This window comes from Gymnodraco acuticeps, unplaced genomic scaffold, assembly GCF_902827175.1.
Source record: "Gymnodraco acuticeps unplaced genomic scaffold, fGymAcu1.1, whole genome shotgun sequence".
NCBI classification, from domain to species: Eukaryota; Metazoa; Chordata; class Actinopteri; order Perciformes; family Bathydraconidae; genus Gymnodraco; species Gymnodraco acuticeps.
Genome location: NW_022991063.1, coordinates 508,117 through 533,464, shown reverse-complemented (window position 1 = coordinate 533,464; position 25,348 = coordinate 508,117). Strand labels below are relative to the sequence as shown.

The 25,348-nt window shown below is 43.1% G+C and overlaps 1 protein-coding gene across 5 annotated transcripts in view; it reads left to right on the top strand.

Moving 5' to 3' along the window:
• Positions 1-25,348, top strand: part of mllt3 (MLLT3 super elongation complex subunit) — a 109,572-nt gene that overhangs the window by 54,972 nt on the left and 29,252 nt on the right. For 4 of the 5 annotated variants that reach the window (XR_004571072.1, XM_034236627.1, XM_034236626.1 and 1 more), the window contains exons 3-4: positions 22,157-22,239; positions 23,183-23,326. Coding sequence is in view for 4 of the 5 variants with exons in the window: in XM_034236627.1 (XP_034092518.1) it covers positions 22,157-22,239; positions 23,183-23,326 (227 nt within the window). In the remaining variant the exon portion in view is untranslated. Of the gene's footprint in view, positions 1-21,671; positions 21,789-22,156; positions 22,240-23,182; positions 23,327-25,348 lie in introns of all 5 variants that reach the window. The other variant, XM_034236628.1, reaches the window with a different exon arrangement.

Genomic DNA, 25,348 nt, shown 5'->3' with positions numbered 1-25,348 from the left:
AAGCGAGCTACCCGCTGCAGTGGAAACGCGCCATAAGCACATTTACTCAAATACTGTACCTAGGTAAAACAAATTAAGGGACTAGAACTTTTAGTGAGTATTTTCTCTACTAAATCTATTTCACAAATTGAGTTACTTTGCTGATTTAGATAATCAGTACAAAATATAAATCGACTAATACATTATCATATATTACTATATGTTAAACTACCCTGTTAGTATATTAAGTAATTTGAAAACAGTGGTGGTATGAATTTGGCTTTCTTTCAAACACCTTGATAGCTCTCTTGTACAGCTGTTCTATTGGTTTCAGGTTTGTGGCACAAGCAAAAGAGACAACATGAGATAATTTCAGTGTTTTTCCCATGTACAAAGATGACCGCATCATCGGCATACATTTGCACATTCAACTCAGGACATACATTAGGCAAGTCATTAATGTACAGAGAAAACAGTAATGGTCCAAGAATGGAACCTTGTGGAACCCCAACAGGGTCCCTAGCCTGAGAACCTCTTAACCCTAAGATTATATGTTTTACCTCTTCCTCTGTGATTTTCTCCTGGTCAAAAACGGGGTGTATATCCACAATCGGGCTACTGTAGGTGAGACCTCAGATGGTGGGAAGAGCTTTGTAATGTCCAGAGCACTATTTATGAAATACTCATTTAGAGAGTTGGCCAACACTGCAGGGTCTTTTATCAGGGCATCATTGATTTTTAATTCTAGAACATTATTTTCCTGTTTGGTATGTTTACCTAATAGTTTATTTAAGATTTGCCAAACTTTTTTACCGTTACCTTTGGCACCTTCAATTATATTGATGAAAAAGTTTGCTTTGGCCTGTCTTATTGTTTGTGTTACCTTAACACCAATAGTTGGTCTCTAGATTTCATTAAATTCCTGCACTGTAGATTCCGCCAGGGAAGATGATGTTCCTTCCTGTCCCTAAGGCACCCTCTCCTTGAGAAGACATTGTATCATTAATTTGAGATAGATCACTATTTTCAGAGGACAGAGTGTTCCCCGAATGAATAATTTTCACTGCATCCATAAAATGTTGTTGCAGGTTTTTGGGGATGAAGCGAGAACCCAAGGCAGGGGTTTTAGGTGTGGCCCATGAACCTTTTTTTTGTGAGTTTCCTGGCAAAAAGAACAAGATTATGGTCAGAAAGACCAGTCAGGAAGTTGTATGTTTTAACTATTCTTTCAGCTTTGTTAGTAAATACTAAATCGATCATAGTCTTGGAGGTTTTGGTTATTCTAGTCGGTTGATCCATTAGTTGTATTAAGTTGTGATTATCCGTGATCCGTTTTAAGTTATTTCTATTTTGTTTGTCATTCCAGTTTATGTTAAAGTCTCCTAAAAATAATTACCTCTTTTTTGGAGTCACAGGAATTCAGCATGAGTTTTACCTGGACATAGAAATCCACGTTAGCGGTGGGTGGTCGATACAGGCAAATCATGGTGAGGGACATTTCCTCCGATAGTGTGATTTCCACACCAACACAATCAACACAACATTAGCTGGAAGAGCAATCTCCCTACAAGTAATGGTATTCCACTCATAAAGCAACACACCCCCTCCTTTTCCCTTCAGTCTGTCCTTCCTAAACACATTATATCCTGACATAGATACAAGAGTGGATGGTGACGACTGTTTTAGCCAAGATTCAGATATTCCCAAACAGTCAATATTGGACTCAAGGAGGAGATGTTCTAGCTGTTCATGTTTGTTGCAGATGATGCGGACATTTAAATGTCCACTGAATAGTCCCTTCGGCTCGCACCGAGGATCCCACACTATTTTTGCTTGATTCACTGTTTGAAACATTTTTGTGTAACGGTGTTCTTTAAATACCGGATTTCTAGGCTTTACCTCGGTGCCGTTGTTGATAGTGGAGCAGACAGAGCTAGCTGTTGGTTTGTGGTTCTCTGTTGCTAGGCCGCTAGCCATCGGCGCGGACCCACAGTCCCTCGGTGGAGCTAGCTGTTCAGCATAGCCCGCCTCGTCTGAAGCCAGCCGGCGATGTGTGGATCTCCACCGCTACGCCTCCAGCCCTCGGTGTGGGCCCCCAGTCCTCTGATGGTGTGGAGATGGACCCTGCTGCTAAGCCAGTAGCCGATAGCGCGAGACCACAGAGAACCATTGGCAGAGCTAGCTGTTCCGCTAGCCTGCATCGTCCAAAGCCAGACGGCGACGCGCAAATCTTCGCTGCTAGGCCGCCAGCCCTTACCTTTAACCTTTGTGTGCTGTTTGGGTCTGTGGGACCCCTTTTCAGTGTTTACTCAAATAAAATGTATGCAATTTAATTATTTTAACCTGCTTTATTTGGTGGTGGACGTCACATCCTCTAGGCAGGGTCCGGGGGCATGCACCCCCAGGAAGATTTTTTTTAAATGTTGAAGTTAAATGCATCAATCCGGTGCACTTTGAGCTAGGGCTGGTCAATTAAATCGTATTTTAATCGCAATTATGATTTTGGCTGCAACGATTATGAAAACAACATAATCGAAATAAAACAATTTAATTTTTTTTAAATAGGTTTTTCAGTTGAATTATACTTAAAGTTCAGGGTCATCAACTGTTAAAAACATACTTTTCAAATGATTTTCTTCAATAAATTGATGTTTTCAAAGTAAATGGTTAATCGTTTTTAAAATCGTGATATCAATTATTGACCCAAATAATCGAGATTATGATTTTTGCCATAATCGAGCAGCCCTACTTTGAGCCCCACATGAATTTATGGATACAGCTCTCAACACTCAGATGAAAGGGAGCTGTATACTTTTCAATAATCCAAACATCTTTAGAATATGATCACAACCAACAACAAATCATTTAAACTGGTTTATTCTTATCTTATGTTACCTAGTTAGCATTCTTTCTTTTTATTTATGCATATTTGACTAATCCCTCCCCTTTTAAACTTTTTACTGTCCTATAGTACACATTGGAATGATTTCTTACTTTATTTTTACAACTTTATTAAATAGATAAAGGTGTGCTCTCTCTCTCTTGCTCTCTTGCTCTCTTGCTCTCTTGCTCTCTCTCTCTCTCTCTCTCTCTCTCTCTCTCTCTCTCTCTCTCTCTCTCTCTCTCTCGCTCCACATTGCTTTTCTTCCCGACTGCAATGCTGTTATGTGTGTCTGTGAGAGCGTTTCAAATGTGTGTATGAGAGATTTTTTAACAGTGGCAAGCCTGTCTCTGAGGGCCTAAGATATTCTACAAAATAATATTTAAAAACATTAAAACAAATTATATTTTTCTTTATATATATTTTTTAAATATATTTTTAGTAATATTTGTCATTAGTTTTACAAATAATAACTTGATTAAATTGTATTTAAAATAACATTTCCAAAGAAATAAATCCTTTGAATCTGCCTATTCAGTTTCTGTTTCTGTTTTCTGAAGGTGAAGGGTTAAATGAAAGAAGCTCGTCTCTGCGAGGTGAAGACAGGAGCTGATTGGACGTCCAGCTATGAATTCACAGAGGGCCAGCTATAGTAACTGAAGAGAGAGTAATGTCAAATGACAGTACAATTGACCAATCATATCTTCCCTCTAAATGGGTGGGCTTTATTATCGCGGACTTTATGACAAGTTCCGCCCGCTGTGAAACGTTTCTTGTTTCCATAGCAACAACAACTGTCAACAGCGTAAACTCGCCTTCAAAATAAAAGCATGCCAAATGACACTTGAGACATACAACTGCAACGAAAGTAACAAACACAATGCAATATCCTTTTCAATTTCAAAGTACACAAATTGGGTTATTTACAGGTGTTGTTTTGTGTGATCGAGGGTCGCTTTCATTGATGTGTTTTGCACCCCGGGCGGGCCGTTGTTTTGATATTCCACCAGTGTGAAAAAATAAATAAAAAATTATTTGTATTTTAAAAAAAATATATTTGTATTTTGTATTTCGCGACCCACCTATCACATCTCTGCGCCCCACCATTGGGGCGCGCCCCACACTTTGAGAAATGCTGGGTTAGATGGTTGTGTGTGGATCTCTGCTACTCGGCTACCAGGCCTCGGTGTGGACCCGCAGTCCTCCGACGGTGTGGGTAGAGGGCCTGCTGCTAGGTCAGCAGCCATCAGCGCGAGACCGCAGAGACCCGCTGGTGCCCAATTCTCCTTTTTTCATTTGTGTCCCTTTTTTGTGTTGTAGAGAGTCTGCCAGGAGTGCCAGATGAATGTACTGTATATTACTTGCCGACCATGGCCGAAGTGCTTGATATTCAGCCATGTTGCTGGTGCAAATAATGATGTATCCCCCTCGTGTTGTTTTACATTACATTACATTTACCTGACGCTTTTTTATCCAAAGCGACTTACAATAAGTACATTCGACCAGGAAGACACAACCTTGAAGAAAACAGAATCATATAAGTACATCAGGTTTCATAGAGCCAAACATTTCAAGTGCTACTCAACTGGCTTTAGATAAGCCAGTCCTTTATTAGTATAAAAGTGCTTCGTTAATAGTTCTATCGCTCGAAGTGGAGTCGAAAGAGATGAGTTTTCAGTTTGCGCCGGAAGATGTGCAAGCTATCTGCCGTCCTGATGTCAATGGGGAGCTCATTCCTCCATCCTGGAGCCAGGACAGCAAACCCACGTGTTTTCGCCGATGGGAACTTGGGTCCCCCTTGCAGCGAGGGTGCAGCGAGTCGTTTGGCTGATGCAGAGCGTAGTGCACACGCTGGGGTGTACGGTTTAACCATGTCCTGGATGTACGAAGGGCCAGATCCATTCGCAGCATGGTAAGCAAGTACCAGTGTCTTGAAGTGGATTCTAGCAGTTACCGGAAGCCAGTGAAGGGAGCGGAGGAGCGGAGTGGTGTGGGAAAATTTAGGAAGGTTGAAGACCAGACGAGCCGCTGCATTCTGGATGAGCTTTCAGAGGTTGGATGGCACATGCAGGTAGACCAGCCAGGAGGGAGTTGCAGTAGTCTAGGCGTGAGATGACGAGAGCCTGGACCAGAACCTGAGTCGCTTTCTGTGTCAGCTGGGGACGTATCTTCCTGATGTTGTAAAGCGTGTATCTGCAGCAACGGGTTGTAGCAGCGATGTTTGCAGTGAAGGACAGGTTGTTATCTATGGTCACACCCAGATTCCTTGCAGTCTGAGTCGGGGAAACAACTGAGGTGCCGATGTTGATTGTTAGGTCAAGAGTGGGACAATCTTTTCCCGGAAGGAAGAGCAGCTCAGTCTTGTCAAGGTTGAGCTTGAGGTGATGAGCAGACATCCACTGAGAGATGTCAGCTAGACAAGCAGAGATGCGTGCGACGACCTGGGTCTCTGAGCGGGGAAAGGACATAATTAATTGGGTGTCATCAGCGTAGCAGTGGTAAGAAAAACCATGCGGGCTAATGACTGATCCGAGCGAGTTTGTGTACAGGGAGAAGAGGAGGGGACCAAGAACAGAGCCCTGAGGGACCCCTGTAGTTAATTGACAAGGGTCGGACTCAGACCCTCTCCAAGTCACCCTGTAGGTACGGTCTTTCAGGTATGAGGTGAGGAGGGAAAGTGCAGAGCCTGAAACTCCAAGTTTTTGGAGAGTGCGAAGGAGGATCTGATGATTCACCGTGTCGAATGCAGCAGACAGGTCCAACAGGATGATGACAGAGGAGAGGGATGCAGTTTTGGCAGTGTGCAGTTCCTCCGTGACAGCAATGAGAGCAGTTTCTGTGGAGTGACCTGCCTTGAAACCAGACTGGTGTGGATCCAGAAGGTTGTTCTGATTGAGATAACAGGAGAGTTGTTTAAAGACAGCGCGTTCAAGTGATTTAGACAGGAACGGGAGGAGAGAGACAGGCCTGTAGTTTATAACATCAGACGGGTTGAGAGTGGGTTTCTTTAGGAGAGGGTTTACTCTTGCCTCCTTGAGACTGTTTGGAAAGTGACCAGAAGTTAGAGAAGTGTTGATGAAATGGGTGAGAAACGGTAGAATATCAGGAGCGATAGTCTGAAGGAGGTTTGAAGGGATAGGGTCCAGAGGACAGGTGGTAGGGCGGGCAGAGGTAATGAGGGTAAGAACCTCACTTGGAGAGAGAGGGGAAAAGGAGGTTAGTGTGTTGGTGGAAGGAGGGTCTGGTGACCCAGCGGTGAGTAAAGGTGAGTCAGAAAAAGAAGAGCGAATATCATCAACCTTTTTTTCAAAGTGGGTAACAAAGTCGCTTGACAGAAGTGAGGAGGGGGGAGGTGCTTTTGGAGGGTCCAAGAGGGTGGAGAAGATGGAAAATAGTTTTTTAGGATTGGAATAGGAAGATTGGATCTTATCTTGAAAGAAAGTGCTTTTTGCCTGAGAGATCGAAGCAGAGAAAGAGGAGAGGAGAGCCTGATAGGTTAGGAGGTCGTCACGGTGTTTGGATTTCCACCGTTTCCGCTCTGCTGCCCTAAGGACGGTTCTATTAGCACGCAGTGCATCATTTAGTCAGGGAGCAGGAGGGGACTGATGAGCCCGCCGAGATGTGAGAGGACAGAGAGAGTCCAGAGTGGATGAGAGAGTAGAGAGGAGAGTTTCTGCAGCAGAGTTTGGAGGCAGGAGTTGGAACGAGTCAGAGAAAGGGAGGGCTGAGAGCACCGATGAGGCAAAGGTAGAGGGGGAGAGGGAGTGAAGGTTACGGCGGACAAGTGCAGGATGAGAAGAGATTAGTTTGTAAAGGGGTAGAGAGAATGAAATGAAGAAGTGATCGGATGTGTGGAGCGGGTTTACAGAGAGGTTAGAAGTAGCGCAGTTCCTTGAGAATATGAGATCAAGGACATTGCCAGCTTTATGAGTCGGTGGGGACGGAGACAGTGAGAAAGCAAAGGCGGTTAACAGAGATGTTAGTTCGTCTATCTTCCCTGTCTGGAGGTTGAAGTCTCCGAGAAGTACAGCGGGAGGGCCAGTTTCAGGGATGTATGAGAGGAGATTATCTAATTCCTCCAAGAAGTCCCCCAAGGCGCCTGGTGGACGGTAGAGAACAACAATGGTTAACTGTATAGGATGGGTTACTGTGACGGCATGGAATTCAAAGGTGGAAGGAGTGAAGTTAGGTAGCTTGAAGAGGGAAAAGCTCCATTTGGGAGAGAGCAGGAGACCAGTGCCACCTCCTCTGCCAGTTGGTCTGGGTGTATGGGAGAAGGAATATGCAGTGGAGAGAGCTGCTGGGGTGGATGTGTTGGATGGAGTAATCCAGGTCTCAGTGAGAGCAAGGAAATCCAGAGACTGCAGGGAGGCGTAGCCAGAGATGAAGTCAGCCTTAGGAACAGCTGACTGGCAATCCCACAGGCCACCTGAAACTAGATGTTGGATCTCAGTTTTACCAAGGGGGCAAGATGAGTGGTGTAGCCAAACAGAGGCCCGAGATTCAGAGCAACCTTGCACAGATAGATTGCTGCCACTGCGCCCGAAATGCCCGCCGCCATCTTGCCACGTCATGTCACTGCCAGTTGCAATTCAGTTTGTCCAACATCAACTCTACCTCCTTCCTCAGTGGTTCCATCATTCTTTCAGGAATTCTGTATGGCCTCAGGCGAACAGGTTTAGTGTCCTTCAGTACAATGTTATGGTTTATCACATCAGTGCGTCCAGGTTTTTCGTCCATGTCAGCCTCCTCTGCTTCCAATGCATCATCTTCTTCCAGCTGGACATCTTGGATCATCAGAACATGTTCTCCACCTGCCTTCTGGTTTTTCCTGTCATGATATTCTTTTAAAAGGTTTACATGCAACAACTGTTTGCACTTTCTTTTATCAGGACAGAGAATTTCATAGGTCACAGGGCCTGCCTTTCGGGTTACTGTATAAGGGCCTTGCCACTTGGCTAGTAACTTACTTGGCCCTGTAGGGAGCAGTATCAAGACTTTCTGGCCAGCTTTCAGCTCTCTTTCTCGAGCACGTTTGTCGTACCACACCTTCTGCTTATGTTGAGCTTCATGCATGTGTTCTTTGACCGTTTCTCTGTAACTCTCCAGTTTGTCTCTCATCTGCAGGATGTAGGAGATGATGCTGTTGGTTATTGTTGCCGTTGCCTCACCAGCCACCCAGTTCTCCTTCAGCACGTCCAAAGGGCCTCTGACCTGTCTGCCATATAACAACTCAAAAGGGGAGAAACCAGTTGAAGCCTGTGGCACTACTCTGTATGCAAACAAAAGGAAAGGCAACCATTTATCCCACTCTTTGCCAGTATCATCAATACATTTTCTCAACATTTGTTTCAGTGTACCATTAAAACGTTCTACAAGACCATCAGTTTCAGGGTGGTATGGAGTTGTTCTGGTCCCTTTAACACCAAGTTGTGAGTACAGTGACTTCATCAGATGGGTCATAACGTTTGTACCTTGATCTGTTAAGATCTCTTTAGGGATGCCCACTCTAGAGAATAGCTCTACTAAACACCACACTATATGCTTGGCCTGAATGGAACGCAGTGGATAGACATCTGGATATCTGGTGGCGTAGTCACAAATAACAAGGGCACATCTGTGACCCTTGCTACTTTTTTGCAGAGGACCAATTATATCCATGGCTATTCTTTCATAAGGTACACTCATTATTGGTAATGGTTGTAGAGGGGCTCTGTTTTAAAGTTTGTTAGGAACTACAACCTGACTCATGGCACGTTTTACAGTAATCAATTACCTCTCTGTATAATCCTGGCCAATAGAAACGCTGAGCAATGCGATCATAGGTTTTTGCCTGCCCCAGATGCCCAGCCCGTGGAACAGTATGCCCCACATGCAGGATTACTTGGCGAAACTCTTTTGGAATGACTAGCCTAGGTTTATCTATTTCTGCCAAATACAAAAGGTTGTCTTTTATGATGAAGGGATCCCCAATTAGATTTTTCAGCCCCCCTGTGCTTGCATCTTCATCCCATTCTCCTGACTCTCTCGGAAGTTATCTGGGATTTGCCATTGGGGCTCTATGAGGGGAGTTACAGGGAGAGTATGCTTAGGGCATTTAGCCCTATCGTGATTTCTGTTTTTCTCTTGACGGTGCTGCCGCCTTGTTTTCTTAAGCTTATCACCCCTTTTACACAAACTATCATCTGCATCTGGTAGAGCAGGGGTGCCCACACTTTTTTGGCTGGTGAGCTACTTTTGAAATGACCAGCTCACCGAGGTCTACCAACCAAAAATAAAATCCCAAATTGCAAGGGTTGCTGAATAACACGTTTTATTTATACATGGGATAACTACAATAGGGCTGCAACAAACGACTAATTTGATAATCGATTAATCTATCGATTAATGAAACTAGGGATGCTCCGATCGATCGGTCACCGATCGAGATCGGCCGATACTCACTCTCTACCGATCGATCGGTGCTCTCTGAACATGCCGATCGCATGACGTAAAATACATGACACTTTTCTCTGTGTGCGGCAAAACAAGCTCGCCAAAATGGCTTCACCGGTCTGGCATTATTTTAAGGTGTCCGAAAAAGACAGTAAAATAGTGGAATGCAACGTGTGTGAAGCAGAAATCCTGCAGCTCCGCCCGCCGGACAGGTAAGCGCAGCGAAACACACACACAGGGAGAACCAGACCGCAGTTCATTTCCTCATATTCCAAACGAGAAATTATGGTAGCAAATCACCCGGTTCTTTACGACCAGAACTATTAACGGGATACAAACCGGAGGAACCAGGCATGGAGGGAGGTGGCAGAGACAGTGGGTGAAACTGGTAGGTTTTCGCCTGTTTGGGGAGTTTATATATATATTGCTCGCATACAATCCCTGGGGTTTTTTGCTTTGTATGTCGGGGGCGGGATATTCATGTGATTGGTTGTTGGTCGCGTTGCTCTCAAAAAATCCCCAAGCTTTCAGACACGCCCAGCTCCAAGATTTTCAAGATTTTTGAAAAGCTGCTGTGTGGACGTACCGTAAGAGTTAGACCTAACACACTTAGCTATTTTATCTACCTCTGGAACAAGCTAAACTAGTTATTATAAATATATGTATTCTTCATTGTCGGGTCACTCATTACTGGATCAGTGAGCTGCATGAGATACTGACAGGCTGTCAGGAGAGAGAGAGAGAGAGAGAGGAAAAGAGAGCGCTTCCGCTAATTTCTCCCGTGTTATTATCCAAAGTGAATGTAAACTTGAATAATGTACATCATTTGAATGTAATAATTAAGTTGATTGTTGTTTGTGGAAGCTCCAGTGAATGAGCCCCATTAACTGAGTTTTAAACATCACTTTAAATGGAAGATTTAAAGTGATGTTTAAATCTTCCATTTAGGCCCCGCCCACTCGATCGGATCGGCGATCGGTATCGGCCGATACTGATTCCGGCGATCGCCGATCGGCCCCGAAATTGGCGATCGGAGCATCCCTAAATGAAACAATTAATCGACTATTCGGACTATTACTGTATGCGTTGCACAATTTCTCAAACGCTCTTATTTAGCCATCAACTTTTAGATTTATCTTGAGGTTGTTTTAGGCATGTGGAAACTAACAATGAAGACAATAAAGATGAATACTTCATTCAAAAATACATATATTATTAAATTAACTTAACAAATTGTTTACAAAATTAACATTGCTTTTTATTTAAATAAAATAAATAATATTTCACATCAAAAGAAACAACAATGTTTTAACAAATCGTATTAAATAATCTGATGACAGAACTTTAAACAGAATAGCTGAAACTTTAACAAAATAAAGAGTAACTCGGTTACCTCTAATCATTAACCCATGTTTGTATAATTGAGTTAACTCCGTGTGTTGCTGCTAGCATACATAACACCTGACGTGGAAAAGTTACTCGCTACAGAGCTACTAGAAAGACAGTCGAACCCGGTGCATTCCTCCGTCTGAATGTGGTGCACTTTTGATAAATGTTTAGACTAGTGCTGTCAAAATTATCGCGTTAACGGCGGTAATACATTTTTTGAATTAATTGCGTTAAAATATTTAACGCATTTAACGCATGTGCAGAATGGCCCGCCCCATACGTGCCACCAGTGGCAGCGCCAGGGTATGGCTGGGATAGGCTACACCCATACCAAGAAATGGCTTAGCCCCACCATGAAAAATGATGTTAAAGTAAGCTAAATAAAGTCTGCCAACTCGCGCGGAGTAAATTGCACAGACAGCAGTTAGTAAGATTGATTTCAGTAGCCACGGTTTTGAAAACTTTTGTCACGTAGTGATCGTCTTCTCAATAGAACATCTTTGATAACGGCGTGGTGTTGTTGCAGGAAGTCCCGACGGAGAATACTTTTGCTGTAGTAGGCTACAGGGGTGCACATAACTGGTACGCAGGTTATGTGCGTAATCTGAAATGCGTACCGTCACTTGTGTCACAAAGCGCATTTGCGTACCGACGTACTTGTGAAGCTTTTCCAGAAGGCGGTTAGATCACCGGACGACAGAGTCGGTCTCCGTGTGCACAGACAGGGCTGCTGTTAACGTCGGTCTGTACAACGGAATTGTGCCAAAACTACGCCAACCGGCTGCGGAGGGAGACTCCCCCCCCCCCCCCCCCCCCCCCCCCCCCATTCACAGGAGAACTGCGCTAAAACAGCTGATCACAACGTTCACACTCTGTGGTCAAGAAGTACTCCACTAGCCGCCCCCCCTCTGTCGACTTTCCTGAAGTACTCCCCCGTTGATAGAAATCAACACGTAATGAATTAAGACCCCACGGTTTGATGATTGATAGGTGTGTGGGTTGTCTTTCATTTTGACACGCAGAAAAATGTTAGAATAAACATAGATACTGTATGTTAAATGGATATATCCGCCTTCTTTCATTTATCTTTCCATTCCCACAACAATATACATAAATAAATGGCATATTTTGGACATAGTTCGAATGGTGATTAATCATGATTAATTAATTTTTAAGCTGTGATTAATCTGATTAAAAATTTTAATCGTTTGACAGCCCTAGTTTAGACAAATTGCTCGTGTTACCGCCCTTACATGCTAAACACTCTTGGCAAGGAGCATTGTCCACATCGAGACGGGTAACATTTAACCACACCTTGGAGCGCTTCTCTCCGCCATCCCCGCCGTGTGTTGCTGCTTGTAGCAGCTGCGTTTGTGTAAACTGCCTCGCCCCCTCGCACACAGACGGGGAGAGAGATCTCGTCTCGATTGGAAAGATAAAAAATACACCGACCATAGACGCATTTGTTTGACTTTTTGCATATTAGAAACGAGTTGGCGACACTAATACTGCGAGATAATGTTTGTGTAGCAATAATACATGACCTTTCTCTTTCTCAACTCGCTACTCGGAGGGAAGTCGCTGTCATATGCCTTGTGAACACTCCGATAATGCCTCTCCACGTTACCTTTCTTTGGCAGAGCGACGCTTGCTTTACAAATAAGGCAAATAACCTTTGAATGTGACATCACAAACAAATATTGTTCCTTCCATTCTGGGTGGAAGTGGTATGTCTTTAGCTTTTTGCTCGGTCCCGCACTCATTTTGTAGTTTGTCTCTTGTTTGCCTCTTTAACTTAATTTGAGTTTTCCCGGCACGTGACTGATTTTGTATCGCTTTGCATTCTGGGTTAACAGACTGGAAAGCGATAGGTCGCTTTTTCTGTCAATCAAGTAAACTCCTGAATTAAGTGGCAGGGAGGCCAAGGGAGGAGGGATCAAAACCTGTTTTGTCTATTTTAACATGATTTTAACGGAGCTGGATTTTTTTTTTTTTATGAATGACTCGCGATCTACCAGCATTGCCCCCGCGGTCGACGTACTGGGCACCTCTGTGGTAGAGGTTCTAACCAGTGTTTCCGCCAGGGGGGTGTCTTGCCGTCACTTGACGCCCTTATTCAGCTCGGGACTGAACGCGAGCCGATGGCATCCAAAAATATTAATAATTTGAGAGAAGATTGAGAGTTTTTATCGCTTGAAATTACAAAAAGGACATCCCTTTGCCCCTCCGGCAGAGGGATGTCCTTTTCGTCATTTCAAGCGATAAAAACTCTCAATCTTCTCTCAAATTATTAATATTTCTGGATGCCCTCGGCTCGCGTGCAAAGGAGTCTGGTGGGATTCTTTTCGGAGTATTGAAGATCGTTTCCCCGAGATCGAAGGTGCCTGCTACAGGACAACACGGAACGTGTGCGATTTGGACGCAATGAGCGGGGGGTTTTAGTGAAGCACGCGCGTGAGCTGCGAGCACCAGAGCCTCGCAGTGACACTGAGGCTCTGTGGTAACATGAAGAGCCGTTTGGGAGCCGAAACAGCCGGCGCTTTCAGAGAGCCGAGCCAAATGATCCGGCTCACTAACGCAAAAAGACAGTATCTATAAGGGACGGCTCAAGTCAAAATTCAATTGTTTTTACTTGGGCTCTCGGGTGGACGCGCTCTCAGCCCTGGTCTGGCGGAAACACTGGTTCTAACCCCTTGGTCATAGAGCGTGTACCTACATAGGAGTACGCTAGTGAGTTTTGCTGTACCAAGTGGTCTAAGATTGGCAAATCATCCCCAAGGATCACGTCATAAGCTAGGTGCTCTAGCACAGGGGTAGCCAAACTTTTCAGCCCGCGACCCCCAAAACAACAGTGCCAGAGACTGGCGACCCCTGTCAACTTCATTTATTTAAGTTTTCCGCACTCTCGCAGGAATATCTCCGCAATGGAGTGAGCTTTAAGTTTTCATTCAATTGCATGATATAGCCCAGCCCACACCTTCGTCAAACATGTTGCCACTTGTTTGTACAATTTTCAGGCGATTTGTAATCTGTTCTAGAAAAACTGTGTTTTTTAAGATTTCAAGAAGCATATATAGAACAAACAATGGATGTATTTTATGAACATTTATCCTTACTGAAAGTAGATTTAGATGTTTTAGGAGTGAGATAGAGATTATTATCTAATGCATCCAATGAAGCATTGCATGAAGTCTGTTGATGATCAGAGGCTGTTGTTGGGGCTGCATAAACGTTTTTTTATTTTTGTTTTGTAGGCAGACCATGCAGGCCAGCCCAATGGTCACCAAGGTTCATGTTTTAATAGCATTTTTACAAAAAAAGCCCAGGCGAGCCTAACATGTGAAAATGGCTTAGACCTCAGAGAGTTAAACTTGGGCCTGCGAACATAGTTTTACTGTATTTTGTTTTGAAAATCCACAGCGGAGGTTTGTGTCGTACATACTACATGCGGTGTATTTTGCATATCTCTCAGTAGCCAACGATCTGTGAGTATGTTGGCTCAGACTAGAGATGGCAAATCTGGATCATTTTATGGACTCGGAGTCTTCTGAGTCAATCATTGAAGAGATCCGGATCATACGAGTCATTTGAGTCATTTGAGTCATATGAGTCAGCATGACCAAGACCGTAGAAATCCTACCGGTGAAACCGAAAAGTTGTTGCATTTAACCAGCATATTAAACTAACGTTACATTAACCTCCGCTACACAGTGTCTTTTGCTTTAATAAAACATGTGTGTGTGTGTGCATTTTAAAAAATAAGTGTTTTGCATTATATGTATATAGTTATTTTAATATGTTCCTGTACTTAAGCTAATTTTGCACAATTGTGTTTTCATTTAATAATAATAATAATAATAATAATAATAATAATAATAATAATAATTGTATAATTACATTTTATATATTCTAACGGTTTTGCAATTTTCTATCATTTGTTTCTTTTTGTGTGCCATGTTCAAAATAAACGAGTTTCCAAGTAAGATCCTTATTGGAAATGCAGATATTATTACAGGAGACTGTTGCACAACATGACCATTTTGTTAGAAGTCTACACTGAAACTTAATTTAGAGCCGGAAAAATCGCGGGATCCGTGAATCCAGGTCAATGATCGAGAGAGACCAGTAGCCTACGAGGACTCAGAGCCGTAACATATAGCAGGCAGCAGATCCAGAGATCCAGCAGACTCGTCCCCATGCACGAATCTACAGCAGACTCAGCCCCTCCTCCGGCTCGCACGGCTCCCGCGAGTCCCACGGCTCCCGCGAGTCCCACGGCTCCCTCGACGAGTCGCAGCAGACTCAGAGATTTGCGGACTCACGGCTCACTCACGGCTCACGGCTCACTCACGGCTCCCGCGAGTCCAACGACTCACGGCTCACTCACGGCTCACGGGACTCTCGCGGGAGCCGGAGGAGGGGCTGAATTTGCTGTTGATTCGTGCATGGCGACGAGTCTGCTGGATCTCTGGATACAACAACGTTGTAATGTGATTGTACACGTTATAAAGAGAGTAAAGAGTGACGCAATTTATAGTTTTAATTGTTACGTCACATCAGGTGTAGGACTCAAAGGACTCGGGTTAATCGAGAGGGAGATTCGTCACGACCGGCTCATTACTAGGATCCGGGTTAATGATCCGGATGAATCATGACTCGCCCATCTCTAGCTCAGACATAAACTCCATAATAAATGTAGTCTACATTTCAAAAGAGGTGTAAAACCTGTGAGCATTTTAAATCGCATTTGAACGAAATGCGTATATAATCTGAAGTTGTATTTGTATTGTTGATTTATTGTGTGAACGAAGCGATATAGAGAAGGTTAAGCTGTCATTATTAGGCTGTTATGTACTGTTGGAGTGGTAAGCAGGCCTATTGTTTTTGGATATTTGTGGAGTTGGGTGGTCCGTGAGTGTTTTTTTATTGGTGAAGTGGTCCTTGGTATGAAAAAGTTTGAGAAACACTGCGCTAGTGGATTGTCAACAGGGGGAGCCTCGCTGCGGGGACATTTTACAGATGGCCAGTCCGCCCCTGAAATATGTCTATGCACACGTTATTATTATTATTAATAATAATAATAATAAAGAAATTGATACAAAAAATTGATTAAAAAAATAATATTCAATTTTTATTTTGTAATCATCTCGCGACCCCCACTTTGGGAACCCCTGCTCTAGCACACCAACAGTTAGCATAAAGGCTTGCCCCTTCAACCTCAATGATAACATCTGCAGTTGGGTAATCTTTTTTACATCCATGAACACATGTGATATTTACGCTGCCATCAAAATCAGTTATTGCATTGCTAAGTAAGCTGGACTTCACCAAGGTTTGTGAACTACCAGTGTCAACTAGGGCTTTCACTGCTTGACCATTTACAGTGACATCTACTACATGTCTATGTGGAACAATTCCACTATCAGTAACATTAGCATGGTCATCACTTTCTGCACGAGGTACTGAACACATCTCAACCGACTTAGACTTTCTTAATGGACACAATGAAACCTTGTGACCAGGTTGCTGACAGTAGTAACATATAAAGTTCGTTTTTAAGTTTGATTATGCAGGTTTCTTACCAACCCCAGTGTCCATGCTCTCAACAGCTGGCCAACTGTGAGGTTTGCCCTCCCCATACCTTGGCTTCCCAACAGTCACTCTTTTCTTTGACAGTTCTCTGTGGACCGCTGCATACCGTTCTGCCAGGTCTGCTGCTTCTTCTTCTGTCTGGGGATTGTGCTCCTTGACCCAGGTGCGGACGTCTGGTTGAAGCACATGGCGGTACTTCTCCAAAACGATGGTTTCTCCAATCTCCTCCTTAGTACGGCTGTTCGGTCTCATCCATCTTTTGTAAAGCCCCTTAATACGGTTGTAGGTTTCTCTTACAGTCTCTCCCACTGGCAAAAAGGTGCTCTGGAACCGCTGTCTGTAAGTCTCTTCAGTCACATTAAACTTCATTAACACTGCTGCTTTAATGGCTTCATATGATTCTGACTGTTCCTCATCCATTCCAGCATAGGCCTCAAGAGCTTTTCCTGTCAACAAGGTCACTAATCTGGCTGCCCACTCAAATGGCTGCCACCCCCATGTTCTGGCCATCCGTTCAAACCCAACAAAAAAACTTTCTGGGTCTTCACCTTCTTTGAAGTCAGGTATCCTTGGCTCACTTACATAGGGCCTTGCTGTCCGGATTGGTGGATCAATATTCTGCAGAGGCTGGACAGGCCAATCGGATAAGGAGGCTGGCCTGCTAGTTTGAAGTGGATTGAATTTCTCATGTGGCTCAGCTGTTAGCAGGTGTGTCGAGGTTTCAGCTCGTAGCCTTGGATTATCAGCATGTATTGAATAGGGATACTGTTGAACAGGACGCTCAGTGTACTTCTGAGTCCCGTATTGACTTTAAAACCATGTCACCTCTTAATTGTTTAATCTGTTCAAAAAGTATTGTCTCAGTCTCTTTAGACCTGTGCATAAACTCTCTCTTCTTCAATGAAGCTTACTGTAGAGAGTTCCTCACCCCCAGCATGGGCTGTAAACACTTTGGGGCGAACCACCGGCTCTTCCTCGTCTTCTTCACTTTCAGCTGCCATGGCTCCCTCAAGTGCTGCCATGGCTCCCTCAAGTGCTGCCATGGCTCCCTCAAGTGGTGACTCTTCTTCCATTGTCCCTTCCTCCACGTCTGGCAAGGCTGTGGACCTTGTTGAACGACCTCTTCCACGTACACCTTTCATGTAGTCAGTCTGCTCTCAAAGACTCCTCACAGGCATTAAATATCCCACCACTGCCACCAATTGTTACAATGTGAAGTGCAGGTGAAAAAAACGATATGTGGAGAGAGGGTTTTCGTTCAAAAATAAACCGTCAGGGCCTTCAAGGTATTCAGAGAATACCCTGGAACACTCAGATAAAACAAACAAAAAATCGATTTAATTATATAAATAAAATGTATATAAAATTAATAAATGAGAATCGTATCTGTGTTGTTGATCTGTAATATTACAGTTTTACGTTGATTTGTTTGTCCTTCTCGGACCATGCACTACGCATTTCAGTGGTTTTGTGTTAGAAAAGAAAGCAACCAATCAGATCTTGTTCTGGGTCTCTGGGTAGAATATCCTTCAACCAAGGTATTCTACATCCTTGATCGAATGCCCTGGCCGTTGCACTGAATGAGAGCGTACGTTTGGACTGACAGTTTGATCAACCAATCATATATTGACTTGTAGCCAATGGGCGTATTCTTTCAGAGTTCCCCTCGGTTCCAGGGTATTCTAGAAGGCCCGCTAGTTAACTGGCTCGAGACAGAGGATCTAGATGAATGCGACGAAGCAATTCATGCCGTTTTATTGTTTTTAACGTTGAAATGAGAAGTGCAACAGGTGAAGATGAAGTTGTTGCGGAATTGTTGTGAGTACCCTTTTCAAGACGACAATTCAGTGAAAAGACGGACATTATAATGCCGGGGGGGGGGCGGGGGGTGTGTGTGTCTACAGAAGGTCCAGTTGTGATAGACACGGTTCGCCGCTGCCAGCAAGGAACAAACACAAAATGCCCCCCTCCCTCTCTTCCCAACCACATTTATAGGAGACTGCCCGCCTTCCCAATCCAACCTGGCCAATCAGGTCATGCTTCTGAAAGCGGAGGGAAGGGTTAAATACAAAAAACTTCCTCACGTTTATGCAGAAGTGTTATTTTAAACAACACATTAAGTTCACGAAACACTTGAGTCAAATGTAATTAAAGTCAGATCCACTCGTGTCTTAGATGGGGCAGTGATATCATAAAACTGTTAATGTACGCATTCAAACACTCTGTAGTTGGTTTTTTTGTACCAGCTGTTCTGTATTCACCTTGCAGGTGAAACATGTGGCTTTTATCCTGGATAAAGTGTTTAAGTCATGGATGTTTAAAGTTTAACTTCTTCATATTTGTCTAATATTATAGTTTACTTTTCATTCAGGAAGTAGGACGCTACACTGACAGTACCACCCTGGTCTCACCAAAATACGTGAAATGAACACGTCTCCTTAACACCGCATTACGTGGTGGACACACGGAATCTGCTAAATGATGTGTCGGCACGACGGAATTTCTGCAACGTCCCGCAGTGAGCTTAAGTACAGTCCGCGGCATATCACTTCATAATGTATCATATATTTCCCTATCTGAGTCAGCTGAGCCGTATCTGGCCGTGCAACACTCACAGTGTCACATACTGTATGCAGAAGTATTATTTTAAGCAACACATTAAGTTGACGAAACACTCGAGTCAAATGTAATGAAAGTCAGATGGTGTCTTAGACGGGGCAGTGATATCATAAACCTGTTAATGTACGCATTCAAACACTTGTTCTGTTCCCAGCTGTATTCACCTTGCAGGTGCAGCTCTGTGGCTTTGATCCTGGATAAAGTGTTTAAGTCATGGATGTTTAAAGTTTAACTTCTTCATATGTCTAATATTATAGTTGACTTTTCATTCAGGAAGTATGACGCGCTGCGCTGTCAGTATGCTTCTCCATGTTTGTGATTGGTCGAATGCTCCAAATACCACCCCTTTCATGTGAACGCGCACCTAACTAGATAGGACACGGCTGGCTTGAGCGATCCACTTGATAACCCGCGTCGTAGTACAGTTTAGCGAGAGCGCGTATGTTTTGGATTAGGCCAACCGGCTAACTCAAATATATCCAGGTTAGGTTGAACCAGCTTCGTAGTACAGGCCTCAGGTTGGTCAGTACTACGAATCCAGTTCAACATACCCTGGATATGTTTGAGTTATCTTAACTAACACTAACAAACGCGATCTCGCTAAGCGGTCCTACGACGCTGGTTATCAACTCGGTAACTCGAGCCAGGGTTTCTCTCTCCAGCTGAGAACGTGTTCACATGAAAGGGGCGGGGTTATCAGCATTTGACCAATCACAAACATGGACAAGCGTACTGACAGCGCAGCGTCATACTTCCTGAATGAAAAGTAAACTATAATATTAGACAAATATGAAGAAGTTAAACTATAAACATCCATGACTTAAACACTTTACCCAGGATAAAAAGAACACAGCTGTACCTGCAAGGTGAATACAGAACAGCTGGTAAAAAAAAATGTTTGAATTCGTACATTAACAGGTTTATGATATCACTGCCCCGTCTAAAACACGAGTGGATCTGAATTTAATTACATTTGACTCAAGTGTTTCGTGAACTTAATGTGTTTTTAAAAATAATACTTCTGCATACAGTATGTGACACTGTGAGTGTTGCACGGCCAGATACGGCTCAAGAAGCTGACTCAGATAAGGAAATATATGATACATTATGATGTGATATGAATGATAATGGGACACATCAACGTCTGCACTCAGTGTACTTATGTTGTGGCAGATATTTAATTAAGCTTTCTTAACGCCAACGTTATAATAGTCAGATTGCTCTGAAGATGGGTGGTGATATTCTATTAATTTTCACGTTCACACATTCAGTGATTTTTGCCGGCCGTCTTTCCTGCAACGGCAGTTTAAACTGTATTTCCTTTCTCCTGTAATATGACTTGATCGCTTTAAACTATGCACACTGAGCTCTGATTGGTCAGCAGGCAGTGCTTTCACTGAGTTGATCTCTTATCTGGAATCAAACCTGCTCCGGAGCAGGTTTGCTGTTCAGCATAAGTTACCATGGAGATCTACCCCGGTAAGAAGTGAACCAGCGTCGTAGGTCCGGAAACCCAGAGTTAACCCTGAAGTTACCTCGCTAAGTGAAAATCCAGCTTCGTAGTACAGGCCTCTGGTCGGTCAGTACGCCCGCCCCTTTCACGTGAATGCGATTTACTGAGTTGATAACCAGCGTCGTAGGGCCGCTTAGCGAGATCTCGCTTGTTAGGGTTAGTTAAGCCAGATGACTCAGAGATATCCAGGGTTGAACTGGCTTCTTCGTACAGGCCAATGATTGATGAGGCTAAGCTAACCTGTAGCTGCTCCCTCCACACTCACATCAACTTCATACAGACATAAATAAAGCAGCTGTATTTGCCATACAGGAAACACACATTTAAAACGGTTTTGCCTGATGTTTTTTAGTCCACAAGCATTCATTAATGGTTCGGAAAGTGGCGCTGTACCTTAATATAAAAGATTGTATTTGCGTGCATTTCCTGTTCGGAAAATGGCAATGTACTGAGAGTGGAGGTGTCCTGAGATGGAGCGCTACGTCATGAACGCAATAAATCATACCCTCGTGGGGGCTCGCCCATGTGACCTTCAGGGGAATCTCAAAAAACCCACACACGAATGCACAGCAATCCGTGCACAGAAAGCGGTTTGTGTTTGCAGGTTCAGCGGATTTAAATGGAAAACAAATGTGTGGATCAAAAATACATATGTAAAACTTTTTTCTGTATTTGGATTTGATTTACATGTATATGAAACGGAACACATTTGTGTGTGCATTGACAAACACAAGTGTGAATCCTTCTGTGTGAATGTGTGTATTATGAGACTGTTCTGAGCCCATGGTAATGGACTGATGGCGTATGTATGCAGGTAAAATGCCCTTGTTCCATTGCTGTCCTTTGTTAATGGAAATAACTCGTGACATAATAATAATAATGATAATGCATTTTATTTATAGAGCGCTTTCCTGAAAACACAAAGACACTTTACAAAGTAAAAAATTCTTTAAAACAACCCACGTAAAATATATAAGTCACAACATTAATTACAGATTAAAAGCAGTTCTGATAAGGGGAGTTTTGATTTGTGATTTGAACATGGTGAGATTGAGGTGGTCACGGATATGTTTGGGGAATGAGTACAAGAGGGGGGGGCAGTGACGGAGAAGGCTCTGTCCCCCCATCTTCTATATATTCCATTCAGACTTTGCATCACAGTGACATTTTCTGAAGATGAACCAAGCTAAGACCTGCTTCACTTCTACTTCCAGTAAACACACTCAGCTCTCCACATGGACTTAATTGGTACTTTGTGTGCAGAGTCCACTGGGAGAGAGGCTGACAAACACACTCCTCCAGGGAAGACCACCTGAGCTCTCGTAGACTTTGTTTGTCTCCAAAGGCCCATGGGGATGAGTGGGAAGCTTCACCTTGTGGGTAAGCTGGGTCGATTCCCACCGTTTGAAGGCCCTGCTCCTAATTTAACTCTGCTCTTGTGCTGATATCGGCTCAGACAATAAAAATGGGAGTTAATGAGATCTCAGGAGAATGGCGATGCAGCTTTAGTGGCTCAGTTCATTAAGACTTTCCGTCGCAAAGGTAACAGTTGTTATATTTCATACCCTTCTTTACCTGGTTTTTGCTTCCAGAAAATGTAATAATAATGTGTTATGTGAACAACTCTCCCTTAGCAACCACCACACACACACTTAACACTGATTCAATGAAAACTCCCTCTGTTTTGTTAGCCTTGCGTTGAAGGTCGATGACCTTTAATTTAATGGTGATTTTCTCTTTCATTTCAGTTATCAAGGATCCCCCGTTCAAAGTGGAGGAGTCTGGATACGCAGGCTTCATCTTACCTATTGAAGTTTACTTCAGAAATAAGGTACATCCTCAACACCTGCTTGATTCTCAGTCTCTTTTAATCTTTTTGGTCCACCAGGTTTTTTTTACTACCGAATGCTATGGCTTTAAAAATGTATGTTATTGCTTTTTTCATTTAAAAAAAAAAAATGATATTAAAGAGGGTTGAAGATATTGCAATAATGTGGCTACCGTTTGAATCACCTAGTCCCCCAGGAAGCTCTTTAAGCAAAATATTTGTTAATATTGAAGAAATGAATTCTTCAATGAAGAATAGCCCTTCTAAATCTTAATTGTTTTTGAAAACCTTTTTTGTTTGCATTTTATTATTCAGAATTAGATTTTCACATTCTTCTTATGCAGTGAGACTTTTTAATTATTATAATTCTGATATATGAGTCATCGTTGTTGCCTATTATGGGATTCTTTTTTTAATTTCTCTGAAACAATTTTGTTGTAAAATTACCCAAACTGTGGAAAACAATATCGCAAACCTCAAGTTGACCATGGTCAGATTAACACTTAATGCTTTTAACTTTGGATGTTGAGTCTGCTTCATTAAAGTCGTGGAAACTAAATGATAGACAAACCACAGTTTCACTTTCTGCATTAATATTTATTTTTTTCCAGCATGATTACGAACCCAGACTCAGTGCTCAGTTTGCAGAGTTCCCAATAGGAGTCCGAAGCTTTTATAAACATTTCCAGTAGTCCAGAAATATTTTTTCTAGACTGTGTATAAGGTTGTGCCATGACATAACCATGCAGAGTAAATGCACACCTAATTATATCATTGTAGAGAACAAGAGGAAGTTACAAATGGTCTCAACAAAAATCTAAATGTGGTCTTCTTGTGATGCAACCTTGTGATGTTGATAAAGAATATAATGTAAGTTAGGTCCTGACAAACTGATTTTGACTGCCTTCTTTTTTCCCTCCCTGGGTTGATGATCGCTTCTCCTCAGGAAGAACCGAAGAAAGTTCGCTTTGATTACGACCTTTTCCTCCATCTGGACGGCCACCCACCTGTCAATCATCTCCGCTGTGAGAAGCTCACCTTCAATAGCCCAACAGAGGAGTTTCGCATGAAGCTGCTGAAAGCTGGAGGGGTAAGAGAGCGAGGGGGGGGGCTGGGACTTGAGTGACATGTCTTAATGGAAAACAGCAACTTTTCTGAAGCCCTGTATTTCTCTTGGAAAGGTTCGGTCCCAAACATTTTAGATGCAGCTACAGTAGGGTGTCCTGATAACGTTGTTTGGTCCCAGTTCCTACTTGTAATTTGGTATTGACAGTCTATCAACATTAATGTTGATAAAGTATGTAACTGAATAGATTCATCCGTGCTTTTCACAAGACGTTTTTTGCAAATATGCAAGTTCTTGAGAACAGGACCTTGGGGGACTCCACTAGTCAGTAAATCCAATAAGTACTGTTATTGTGTTCCTTGAGGTAGAATGTGAAGAGGGAAAGTTGAGAGCTTGCTAGCTCTTGTCAAATGCTGCTGAATAGTCTAACAGGAGGATGGGGGAGAGGAATGCTGATTTGGCAGTGTGGAGTTCCTCTGTGACATCAAGTAGGGCGTTCTGAGTTAAATCGCCTTTTTAAAACGTGCCGGTGGGTGTTGAGAAGATTGTTCTGGTGAAGATATGGAGAAAGTTGAGTGAAGACAGCACCACTCTTTAATGTACAATATTGGGTTTCTGCAAAAGGACAGTTTATCCCCAGAGCATAGTGGTTTGCATGTACACACTGTAATCTGTACTTGCATATGGAGCAAAATGCTGGTTTGGTTGTTGTTAATGAGAGCTTTACACTGCAACACAAGCAGAATACTGTAAAGTAAATATGTGACCTGCTCTATCGAAATCAGTCGCATTGACCCGAAGACACATTTTGAGTTGTATACACTGTTGGAAAGAGGAGATTCCTAGCTTTCTAATGATATCAGGATTGTTTTTGTACTCCAAATATTAAGCAAAATATGTCACATTATATAATGACTGTCACCGAGGCATCATTTTGAGAAAAAGGCCTTCAAAGTTTTCTCTTCTCTGGAATCCATCGATCTGATTGATTATTAGCAAATGATCAAAGTACTACAGAGGGAAAATATTTTCGTTTGGATTACTGGTCTGGAGGAAGCTTGTGTGTGTGTGTGTGTGTGTGTGTGTGTGTGTGTGTGTGTGTGTGTGTGTGTGTGTGTGTGTGTGTGTGTGTGTGTGTGTGTGTGTGTGTGTGTGTGTGTGTGTGTGTGTGTGTGTGTGTGTGTGTGTGTGTGTGTGTGTGTGTGTGTGTGTGTGTGTGTGTGTGTGTGTGTGTGTGTGTGTGTGTGTGTGTGTGTGTGTGTGTGTGTGTGTGTGTGTGTGTGTGTGTGTGTGTGTGTTGTGTGTGTGTGTGTGTGTGTGTGTGTGTGTGTGTGTGTGTGTGTGTGTGTGTGTGTGTGTGTGTGTGTGTGTGTGTGTGTGTGTGTGTGTGTGTGTGTGTGTGTGTGTGGTTGTGTATTTTTGCGTTTGTGTGTATTGTGTTTGTTTCCCGGGGAAAACCCTCACGAGAAACACCGGCTGTTGTTATGCCTGCTGTGACGTTAAGTTACTCCGTTCTCCGCTTGTAATTATGCCGTTACAAGCTTCAAAGTTGTATTTATCATCTGAATTTGCCGAAAGAAGTTTAATATTCTGAAAGCCGAGACTTTGTTTAATTGGAATCAGATGAAAACAAACTGTAACGGACCCTGCCGTGTTATCTATGATTACTATATGCCTACATTCATAATGTCAGCCGGAGGGAGGGGGGGCGGCGCTGCGGAACAGCAGAGTGTGAGGGAGAGCTGTCTTCTTCCCTTTACAAGCTTCAAAAATGTATTTATCGTGTGATTTTGGAAATAAAAGTTTCATAATCTGAAAGTCAAGACTTTGTTTATTTAAAATCAAACAAAACACCCGAACCCCGAAAAACTAGTTTTTTTACGCAAATCCACGTTTATTTTGAAATGAGCCGTTGTGACTTCCGACTGATTTCGATAGAGCGGGTCACATGTGTTATTTTATTTAACCAATGTCTATAATTCCCCAAAAATGTCCTGATATAATCCTTAGGATGGGTTTGGGACATCAATAGTTGCTTCCTCAGTG